At 38.7% G+C, this 12286-nt stretch overlaps 1 protein-coding gene across 9 annotated transcripts in view; it reads right to left on the reverse strand.

The window, feature by feature from the left end:
- LOC117299822 (rap guanine nucleotide exchange factor 4-like) overlaps positions 1–12286 on the reverse strand; it is a 91908-nt gene that overhangs the window by 43846 nt on the left and 35776 nt on the right. For 8 of the 9 annotated variants that reach the window (XM_033783359.1, XM_033783357.1, XM_033783358.1 and 5 more), the window contains exons 3-4: positions 11531–11625; positions 10301–10447 (exon numbers count right to left, since the gene is read on the reverse strand). In XM_033783359.1, coding sequence (XP_033639250.1) covers positions 10301–10447; positions 11531–11625 — 242 coding nt within the window. Of the gene's footprint in view, positions 1–8882; positions 9361–10300; positions 10448–11530; positions 11626–12286 lie in introns of those variants that run through there. The other variant, XM_033783360.1, reaches the window with a different exon arrangement.

Here is a 12286-nt window from a genome sequence, read left to right on the forward strand (position 1 = left end):
GGTAGAGTCCATCTGGGTCCATGCAGGCTTTGAAATAACCCACGACGCCCACAGAAATTGACGTGGTGCCCTGTCCTTTTGCTGTGGTGCCCTTTGCAAATTTCCAATACAAAATTCCAATGTCCTCATTAAAGTGCCCCTTACCAGAGCAAAATGGCTGCTCCGCTTCAAGAGTGAAATTCGAGGCATGTGGGTGGAATGGACAAATATCTTTTATAGAAAAATAGTTAGGATTTTCCAGAGTCCAAATATTGATTTCTCAAATTGGGCCATTTTTGCTTTGATTGTCTTTGCTTGTGTTGTATGTTTCCCTTCTTTCTATTGACAATGAGCTTGCTTTCATACAAAGTCAATTTGCTTTTATTATTATTATTATTATTATTATTATTATTATTATTATTATTATTATTATTATTATTTTTTTTTTTTTTTACACAAGTTTACTTTGATTTGCAATGAATTTGCTTTCATTGCCAATGAAAGGAATCAACAGAATTTCAAGATTTTTCTTCCATTAGGCTGTTGCAATTCCTGAGAAGAAAAGGCTACTATATCTAAGTTTATGGTAAAAAAAAAACATCAAAATGTAAACAAATCCACAGAACTTCAAGATTTCTCTTCAATTCCTGAAAGAAAAAAAGACTTTCCACGTCTCAGTTGATAAACCACAACCATGGTAAAAAAAACCTGAAAAAAACCTGCTTCATCCCCAAACATGACAAGTTTAAATCCATCCCTCAAGGAAGATTAGTGGATGACTTAAAACCGTTATCAGCGAAGGGTATCACAAGATTGCCTCTATTTCTCTAGAGGAATACGAGATGCGGTACTTAGAAACGCTGCTGCTGAAGACAAAAATAGATTCCTGTATGGGGATGTTGAAGTACTCATTTTGTTAAAGGTTTCCAGCAAGGTTCTCCCCAGGTTAATATTTTTTTTTTTAAACAAGGTCTTTGAAATGTTTTCTACTTGGCGTTTATCTTGCAGTTTTAAGTGCGCTACTGTGCAATCTGAAACATTCTATATGGTTTTCTCTTCATGTTTTTGTGAACTTATTATCATTAAAATATTTTTGTGTATTGGCCAAAGATTGCATGTCTTGGCACGCAAATCGCTACAATAATAATAATAATTTGATAATTACAACATTTATAGAGCGCTAAGTAAGAAAGTTTCTAAGTGCTATAAAAAGATTGACAAAACAGATGGGTTTTAAGTAATGTTTTAAAAGTGTCCAATGAAGGAGCTGCTTGAATGTGGGTAGCTTGTTCCAAAGTTACGGAGCTATGACTGAAAAGGCACTATCGCCATAGCATGTCATGGTTTGGGGTCCCGGGGAAAGCTGGAAATTACCGAGAGCAATTCACTATCCACTATCAATCATTGATGTCTTGGACCAAGAATAGTAGTAGATAGGGCAGATATAGGTTAAAACCATTCACTTTTAGTCAACTCAGGTTATCAGACATTTCAACACCTTGAGACATTTTTGTTACAACCTTTTCCATTTTAGTCCAATCTTCTTATCAGACTATTTCTTTCTCAATTCTCACATTGAACTTGTTTGTCCCAGTAAGCCCCAATCGGTAAAAATAGGCAAATCAGACAATCGGCCGATAAAGCCCAATCAGATTCCTAAGATCGTGTTTGTCACAAAAGTTCCCCAATATAGCCAAATCACCACAAGAGATTTTACCCTTTTTGTGCTCTTTATAAAGAAACTGCAGCATCGTTTTTTGGTAGAGAAGGATTTTGGATTTTGAAAAACCTAAAAAACATGCATTATTTTGTATGTAACAACTAAAATTAAGGAAACCATGCTGACAAATTGTGCATGGTTTTTCACTACTTACGTCTGACTCACACAGCGGACCAAGCAAAAATTTTCACAGGTTTGTTATTTCATGTGAGAAGGTGAGTCACACAAAACATGAACACTCTCTGCAACTATATAATAGATCTTAAATTTGCATTGGGGATAAAGAATTTAAATTTTTGGTTTTTACCCATACACCGATGTGTGTAAGCACTGTATATACTCAGTACTTTCCAGAGTCCTGTGAAAAAAAACATCACAGGCATATTTACTCGGGTGGGATTCAAACCCACGATCTTTGCAATTCTAGAGCAGTGTCTTACCAACTAGACTGCCAAGATTGCCCGGTAGCTAGAGGCAGTTTGAATCCTACTGTCTTCAACTAACTGCTGGCAGCTCTGAAGTCAAAAATATTGCCCACATATCTGATTGAAAATGGACTTGGTTCATCAAACATGTCTTGAAGAAATGTACCAAGGATTTGTATAGCAATTACAAAGGACAACTAAGATGAATGATGCACTTACGATGCACTTCAGTGAATTTGGCAGAGAGATAATTAATAACAATAGATGAACAACATTTAGACTAATTTTCTTCATCCAACGACGAGAAGTAATTATTGGGTCTAATGAAATGTTGGCTAATTAGTTGATGACAAGTAATTAGTTAACCAATGTTAATTACACAGGCCATGTTCACAAAGATCTAATTACGTTAAATACAGTAGGGTGCTACACAACTGTTGGCAAAGAAATTTCCCCAAATAGCTTTTGAATGTCACAAAGACTTAACATTAGCTCCATACTCTTTGACAATTGTATGACCAACACAGTTTAGGAGTCAAAACCTGTATAATATTTTGCATTCAACAGCTTTCTAAATTTGACCACCTTGGTTGGTGGTTGTCCTGATGAGGACATCTTTTGCACCCCCTACAGTGACCCACTTATCCCTCTTTATTGATAGGGATAATCCATGGGTTATATAGACATTATGTATTAAAGGCTACCTAGTATCTGTCATTGGAGGTCAAGCATTGGTCAAGTACCTCCAGTTTGGATATTGGATACAAATGCCCAAATGCACTGAGTGGTATATGGTGCAATCAATATAGTGAGGTCTTTAACCTTAACATTTGCAAAGATGTGGACAGTGGGAGCAGGGGGGTGGATTTCCCAAAGCACCAAAATTCATCAAAGATGATGTGTTCTACCTTCATGGTTAGACCACTATGAAATAATTGCTATGAAATACTTGTTTTTCTCAGGTACCTGTTTTATCTGGCTTTGGCCAGCAGGGCCCAATTTCATAAAGCTGCTTAAGCACAAAAATTAGCTAAGCGCAACAAAATTTTGCTACCAGAATAAGGTTACCAGCCAAACTACCATGTCACATGTACAATCTGTGACATCCCGCTCATTTCTGCTAAGCAGAAAATTGTTTGGCATTATTTGTGAGAGTAGCTCTGTGAAATTGGGACCTGGCTGGCTGAAGAACGTTTTTGATTCATGGTTTCACAAACCTCCACTGTCATGTCATTGCTTTCACTCACTTAGATAAAATCTTAAGCTCGAGAAAGACTCTGCTAGGTTTAAAACGTCAGGGTCCAATTTCATGGCTCTGCTTATCGTAAGCAGAGAATTGGCGCTTACGGAAGCAGGGAATTATATACTTACGACAAGCATATTTCACGGGTTAGCGGCGAAATTTGGCTTCTTCGCGTGCGTACTCCGCGTTCCTATGCATTCTATGCTTACAAGGCTAGCGCAGAAATTCGGCACTTGATCGTAAGCGGTGAATCGTGATCGTAAGCGCCATGAAATTTGGCCCAGGCCATTAGGTATTTCGTGCAAAATAAATAAGCAGAAAACCAGTCACAAACTTTACTCAGATCGTATATTGGCTGATGACCTGTTTCTGCTTGGCAAGATTTTTCACTTTTTCCCCATTTCCCCCCCCCCCCCAAAAAAAAGATTTTTAAAATTTGCCTGTTAGCTGCGGGGTCCAACTTCATGGTGCTGCTTACCTAGAATTTCCGAGCTTCAGACACCCCGTAAAAGCAAGTGAATCTACGGGCCATACAAAGCGCAGAATTGCGCAGCAAGCAGAGCCACAACACTGGGGCCTGATTACTCACGCTTCAATGCTACGTAAAATATGATGTTAAAATACAGATTACCATAGCAACAGTGCAAACTCATTTCCGAACAGGCTGTATTAGTGGTAGATGGTTAGGTTTAATATGACCCTGAGCAGCTTTTAGAGTTTGACTATTTCCTTAAGTGGAATGCATTGTCGATTCATTAGCAACTACAATTGATTCATTAGTCTACTCATCGGGTAATTTGCAAAACTGCTGAAGATGTCAGCTTAAAGAGACTGTAACCCTGTAACCAAACTGTTGAATATAATGGCGTGTCATGGCAGATCAAATTTACTTGGTTTTTTTTTATAAGATAAAAACAAATCCTTCGATCAAAGAAGATTTAAAAGCGGAATCTTTTCTTCAGCACAATCAAAATCAAAACAGCACCAAAAATAAATGACCAATGAATTTGGGTATGCAGACCTACCAAGTCTCACGCATTAGGCGTGAGACTCACGCATTTGGGCTCTGTCTCACGCTCACAAGCACAGCAACCATTTTCTCACGCATTGGGACCAGACCGGGAAAAAAATAAAAATTAACGACAATGCATTGCCAAATCGCGCTCGTGTGTACAAAAAACGCAATCTACAATGTTTGCACAATCTTCAGATTGCACGCAGTTTATCAGAATCATCAACTTGCTGCCGTACAAACAGAGCGCAAATTTGCAGATTGCGCACGCTTTTGCTCTCCCAGCAGGTTCTGCTTTGAAAAATCTCACGCAAAGCTGGCCTCTGGACGTGGCATCTCTGTGTATGCCACTCAAAAAACATGTAGTCTCTGTACATTGACCCCAGCTAAGAACACAATTTCAAAAATGATCAATGATTCTTGAAAGATCACCAGAATGATGAGGGGCTAACAATGCACACACACATACACCTACAACTGCCGAACACCTCAAATATTTGAGGCCGCTCAGATTTAATGCATCTCGCACGCTGCTCACGACCGTCCATCAATTAAACGATGGAGTCCGGACTGTCAACAAAGTAAAAATGGAGATTAATCACATGGTTTATCGTGCCCAATGTGTTTGTCGATCAGTGCTGCAGAGCCGGAGAGCTGTGCCCCGGGATATGTAAGGGGAGGGTGGGAAAGCTAATAACAGGGGAGCCAAAATAAACGTACATTGTGAGCGACCTCATTTGTAACAATTTTGGCAAGTTATAAAGACGAGCGAAGAGAGCTGCTCTGTCAGTCTGGGCATGTAAATATTCACTGCCGACAATTATTTGTTTTATTCGGCGGAACAATCATGTTTCTCAGGGAGGAGGCTTATGTGGGAAATCTTTTTTCAGGCGGATGTTCCCCAAAATAAAAAAGATTGAACGGTAAATAAATTAAGATTGTCTGCATCAGTTCTCCGTTGGCTGGAAAAAAGGGAAAGTGCAGTCTGATTTGTCATTTTATAATTCCTAAAACTAGCAATGTCATCAATAAATCCTCCAACTACCCACAAAGTCATCCCATTTATATTTAGCCCTTACAGTACAGTATTCTTTACAACAACTTACAAAGGCAGCACAAAAGACTAAAGATGCATCCCCGAGAAATCCAAAATACTCAACAAAGTGTCCAAGCGTCTAAAAACTGTCGAAAATCAGAGTCGGCAGGAAACAGCAATGAGAAATGTAAAACCGGAAAACGAAAGAAGATGACTCCCAGCAAATATTGGCTTAATTTGACTCCCGATCGGAAGGGACAGGTGGTCCGAGGCCCTAAAATCAATAACGACAAATTGAACCAGACATCCATGGGGGGAAAACGAGGCAGGTGGCTTTCACAGACAACAGTAGAAATCTTGGAGCTCGTGCAGACATATTATCTAAATGATCGAGCACTCACAATTCCTCATCAGAAGGACTTATCAGACGAGGCATTCATGGTGCCCTCTTCTTCAACAAAAATAGAGAAATGTTTGCACCCCCCTACGTTGACACTTCTGATAAAAAAAAGGCTTGCCCTGTCAGATAAAAATACTTTAACAGCCAATAAAGGATGATCTCAAATATATAGATATTACAGCTTTCTAACAGCTGCAGTTAAAAAAATATAACGAGTCTCTTATCTCACGTTTAAACATGGTAAAAATATGTTTTTCTCCATAACGCTCCAAGCCAAATTTCTGAAAAACACGGGGTCAGACAAACAAGCGCGACAAAGGAATCGTGACGTCAGTGGCGGTTATTTGATGTGGAAAATAGCGCCCTCAGTTTGCAAAAGCTGGAGAACTGTGTTCAAACCCAATTAGGGGAAATCGTCACTGGTGTCAAGGGGTCATTATAATAGATAAGCCATTTTTGACTCTCGGCTGAAAAAGCCACGCGGCCAGGTGCAATTTTGACTCGAGTTATTTGTTATTAAATGCAAAATTTTGAAAACCGGTATCTACGATGTCTATTTGGCCATAAAAAGGTAATAGTTGGGTATAGTTTGGTATAAATCAAATATAGTACATTTTGGTGAAAATGTTTTGCTCTGACTTCTGGCCTTCCCCTTTGTACTGCTCCGCCAGACAACTCCTTGGTCAAAAGACTACCCATCAGATTAAACGTATGCTTCGTTCACACACACCTTCACACATTGGGTATATAAAGCAAATATGGTACCTTTTGGTGAAATTGTTTTGCTCCAAATTCTGGCCTTTCTCCATTCTCAATCTAAAAAAGCATGTTCAAAGGCTACCCATACCAGACAAAACACCATCCCTGAAGGCGATTTTTTTAGGTTTAGGCCTACCATGGACTCCAATTGTGATGCTGTGGCCAGAGATGCAGTTGTGTACCCGCTGTCACCTCACTAATCGTGGATGGATTCAACATTCTTAATGAAAATATTACTGTGACATTTGTAGTTTTTTTCAACAAGTAGACACTAAACTCAGCTGAAACTTTTAACAGGTGACTTTTATTATATCTTCATTGATATTCTTGTCTATAAATCAGCATTCATAAATACCTTAGACAGTTTCGCTATTCCTACTGGTGGAGAGCGCATCATGTAGGGGTGTTTAAATGGTTGATAATGACCAGCTGGAGCTGTTTATAGCCGGGATGCACACTACTACGCGCACGAATGCCTATCCGAAAACTGTCTCAGTCATAAAAAAGCAACACACGTACAGAGCTAAAGGACGTCGGATAACGGATAAGTTTTACAGAGTTTCATACTTTTTTTTGCACATTTTAACAAAAAAGGCATTTATGAATGGGAATAAAAGAGTAGTGACTCGTCCCTAAACTGCCGTTTAAAACCTTGCAAGGTCGTGGCCGTTCCCTTATTAAGTTGACAATAACCAATTTACAACCCTACCTTTAAAAGAGTGCATCTCCTCTAATAACATTTTCGTTTACTGTCTCCCTTTCCCGTTTCATTTAGCCATCAAACAACCATGAAAGGGCAGTAGTGTCTTCCTATACAGGACTTGGATTATTAAAAGTGAAGTTTGTTTTGACAAGGCATAGGTGGAGGGGGCATTAAGATCAGGCCCCCCTCCTCCCCAAACATTATTGAAGCTGCTTAGTTTTCGCTTAGAAATCACCAGCCTCAGTTAATGACAACCCTTTTAAGTGGACTTTGATCGTGAAACAATAACAGTTCCTAAGTGATAGTCAACAATCTAAAAGGGCCACAGTGCATTGGATTGGGCGAGTTGCTCTATGAAAAGTGGTTGCAACCATTTTGCTCTGAAAAGCATGGTTAGAAAGATGTTTTAAAAGTAGAATATAATGATCCGCACAAATGTGTCTCAAAATTATGTGGTTTTTCTTTTACATCACTGACATGGCACGACATTTGTGCATGAAATTCTTTACTCAATAGGCGGAATGTGTTAGTTTGCCTCTAAATTACGTGGTTTTTGTTTTACTTTGCAAACTAACACGTTCCATTTTGTGGAGTCAAAAATTGTACATCACAAATGCAGTGCCATGTCAGTTCACGATGTAAAAGAAAAACCACACAATTTTGAGACATATTTGTGTGGATTATTATATTCTACTCTTAAAACATCTTTCTAACCATATGCATTTTATAACGAACGTTTTGAAACACTTTTCATAGGTAACTCGCTCGATCCAAGTGTCCCTTTAAGTTCAGATTGCAAAGTTATATCAACCAAATCCATATGACATATAGGGCCTACATGTACATGTATATCTTTGTTTGTTTGTGTAGCGAAACTAACTCAGAAAGATTTTACCTCAAAGATTAAAGCTCTTAGGATATTCTTTCTTTTGCTTTCTTTTTACTTACTTTTTTTTTTTCCTTTTTTACTACAAATACAAAATAGTGAATTTGAATGAAACGATATTTGAGACCGTTTTAACCTGCGTTTAGAGACTTGTTACTTTTCCCCCATATTCAAAAGGAATTTTTGGGGGAAAATGGGTGGATCACAAAACTTAATTGACCTTGGAGCCCCTCTTTAAAGCAATGTACTTGGAAACCAATGATTTTACTACAATGTTTGGTTACGTGCGAAAAACACAATGTCAAAGGAATTTACCCCTTTGTCAGCAAGTCAGGCATAAATAAGCCCTTAGAGATCTACGTACAATAAAGATTTTTCCCCGGCTAAAAATGCGATATGAGAAAATAGAATTAGCTGTTGCAAACTGGTTCCCACCCAAAAGGACCTATTGTATAATAAATGCAAAAGATATTTAATGGCTTGACGTTTCGACCTTAGCAGACAGTCTTTCTCGAATGCAATATAAATATGTCGTTGTCGATCCTTAAGCTTGGGCATTATGCCAAAACCGAATAGGCCTAAACATTTTGCTGAATGTAAATTATACACATTGAATGCTCTTTTGATTACTATTGCTGATGCAATAAAGTAGACCACTGTCAACTTCCCAAGACTTCACAATCAAATAATTTTCTATGCAACGTGGCATTTTGGCTTACCTCCTTTTTTTCTTCCACATCTTGCAGACCCCTAAATGTTCCAGGTAACGAGGCGTAACTTTCGTCAAATTGACACTTAGAGAAGTCATACGAACTGTTCTTTCCTAACTGCAGTCCATTGACAAGACCACGACGCACAGTGGAAAACCTCTCAAAAGCAGCCTTTTTGAAACTTGTTCTCCCATGAAGGCTTGTCGAGCCAGAGTTCATAATGTGACGGCAGAACCCACTTGGGGAAAACAGTTTTTCGAGTTCGACAACCACTGACTCCACATTTCCACTATCGAGAAACAGTTTTGGGGCATCGTCGGATCAAATAGAAACCAGCAGTTTAATAATTGCTTCCCACTTCTCCGTTTTGGTTTCGAACGCGTCTACCGACATACAAATAATGATGCAGACAAACACAACAGGTGTATTCCAATAAGGAAGTACCAATGCCAAAATCAACTTGTGACAAACACTTAATGGTTGTGAATGGCCAATCATTGTGTACATCGACATTTATGACACAATACTCTGTGTGTAGGGGTATTTACACAATAGATTGGGTGCACGATAAAAAAAAAATAGCCCATGAGGTAAATTTGTTTGCATTTGGTGCGCTCCAACTTTTGGATCGTGAAATGCTATCAAAAGAGATTGTGCCAGTCACACTTCATAAGCTAAACCCAGCAGAGCTTTACAATACATTCCACTGAAAAATAAAGTAGAATGCTACATTTAGTTGGGAGGCCTCTGATAGGTTATTAACCCTTTTTTAAAGACCAGTATTTTGTGGGCCAACCCTCTCTGCCCGACCTAAACAATTGTTTATGCTTTTTACTCCTAAACTGGTTTACCGAAACACTGTTTACTAAGTCCTTTCCCAAGTTCAGAGAAAAAAAACCATCCACAGGCAAATCACTTGGGTGGGATTTGAACCCAAGACTGCATTGCTAGACTAGCTAGCACGATGGCTAGAGCAGGGAAAAAGGACCCCTCTATTGTTAGAGGTTTTGCAAATACTTCGTGTTAGCAGCGGGTACGGCTATCTGTTTGCTGCTGTTGATGTTTTTTTTGCATTTAGATGTTTTGTTCTGAATTAGGAACTCTCTGGTTTTAGCAACTAAACCAGACGAACAGAGCGGAACATTGAACTAATTCAAAAGACACTTCCTTCAAGCCATTTCTACAATTGTGCGACCTTCAAGTATTCTTAGGTGAGGTTTGCGTAGTGTTGGTTCTGAAAAGATGACGACTCAACTTTTCTCCTGAAGATGATTACACCACACCAATCGAAACAGTGAGTTATCAACAATCGGTTCTTTTTAAAACCAACCCCACTCAAAAGAGATTTACAAATAGTGCCATTTCAATCCTCACCTAATTATACTTCCACCATGCAAAGTTTCAAATTCTACTTAAGTTATTCCTACCTCCCAAATCGTCTTGAAGTCTTTCTGCTCGATACGCAGAAGCTCACAGAACTCACTGGTGACGACGGTCGCATGACGTGGGGAATCGTTCAGGACGGACTCACCGAATGCCGTGCCAACTCCAAGCGTGCATATCGTCACAGCCTCCTAGAATGAGATCAAGTTAATCCATAATTCAATTTAAAACAACGGATCAATCAATTTTCACATGAATTAACAGATCAGAAAAAAAGAATCCAAGAGAGAATGGGGGTATAAAATCAAAGTAGATGCGCGGTCACACATTTTACAGATGTGGGTTACAATTTGTCGACTTCCATAATTAGCTAAATGCTCCGTGGCTAGGTTAAAGTAGGCTTCGGCCTTGTTCGAATAGGCGAGTACAGCTACGGCTATGGCTATATTTCCCCATCATCATATGTTGAAGTATAGCATGTCCTTAGCAAAACCCTTAGTAACAGCCAGAGCCGTAGCTGTAGCCGCCAATTCGGTTACAGCCTTATAGTTTATAAATTGCTCAGTTGACCGTATTACGCTTTTATAAGCCAATATTTTTGCATCACAATGACAGTTTTGTCTTATCTTGACAATGGCCATATAAATATCAATAGGTCAACAAATTATTTTTAAACTCAATTTGCATCTTGTGAATTTGGTCCACACACGCAATCAAAAGCACTACAAAAAAAACCTTGCTGTTAAAAAAATAAATAAAAATCTGTTAAAAAAAGATAATAAAACAAAAGTGGAGTTAAAAGGAAAAAGCATTTATTCAAGATTAAAAATAGAAACCAACAAAAGCTTTTTCTTCGAAAATAGTTTTATTGTAAACTGCATCCTGGTTTGTACTCTACTGTAAATACAATTTTGTGGGTGGATAATTCTGACCACCTGTTTTGTGTCTTCAATGCTTTTTAGTATTCACTGCCTTTTTTATACAGCTTGTTGAGCAGAATATTTTGCTGGATTATTTTGTACACTCGGAAAATTAAATTAGTGGTGATTCAGTCATAAACAACCGACATCACACTATTCTTGTTGGTAAACTGTTTTTATAAGCATTCTCACTCTAAGCAATTTGTTTTGCCCCAATAGCTCTCTAAAACTGGGTCATGTTCTAGTTAGATGGAGAGGGGGGGGGGGGAGAGAGGAAGGAGTGATTAGACAAAGGTTTCATTTGGTGGGAGGGGGAGGGGGTGACCAATCAAACTTGTTGACAGGGGAGATTACCTTGGTGTTTCCAATTTCCCTGTCGCACACATTGACGTCCAATGTTCCTGAGAGAACTGCATACCAATTTGTTCCGATGTCTCCCTGTCGGAACACTGCAATCAATAAAATGAAAATAGAGATTTTAAAGGGGTGGCACAAAACTACATCAGAAGGCAACCATATTTGTCTAGTTCACGCTGTACAATTGTAAAACTGAACATGGATTTGAAACAATCCAAAGAGGGACCACACTAACTTCTTCCTTCCTGCCTCAGTTTGGCTGCACTGAACTGAATGGGGGAGACAATAATTATGGCAACACTGAGGAGTAGGGGCTCAATTTTTTTTAGGAAATCCACAAGAGTGCAGGGTTTTTCTCGCTATAAGCCAAGAAAAAAAGAGAAGAGTGATCTATTTTTTGATTTTTTAGTTTGAATTCTTAAAGGGCTGGGGGATATTTTGAGGACTTTTAAGCAACATTTGAAGAGACCAATTTTTCATCACACAGTGAGGTATTTTATTATTGAAAAACACAAGGTAAATTGTCCAGTCATGAGTTGGCTGACCCAATGCTAAAATAGTTGGCCTCAGGCAATGAGCTCAAATGTAAATCTCCAACCCTGAACACCATTACTGGCCAGTAGATCGCATCAGATGTATCATCATGGATCCTGCTCACTTTCGCTTTGCAGAAATCTTTTCAAATTTTGTGCTAAGGCGACTCTATGATCAGACAATTTTAATCCCCCCAACTCATATTAAATCCATTTGATT

The sequence above is a fragment of the Asterias rubens genome, chromosome 15 (genome assembly GCF_902459465.1).
Source record: "Asterias rubens chromosome 15, eAstRub1.3, whole genome shotgun sequence".
NCBI lineage: Eukaryota > Metazoa > Echinodermata > Asteroidea > Forcipulatida > Asteriidae > Asterias > Asterias rubens.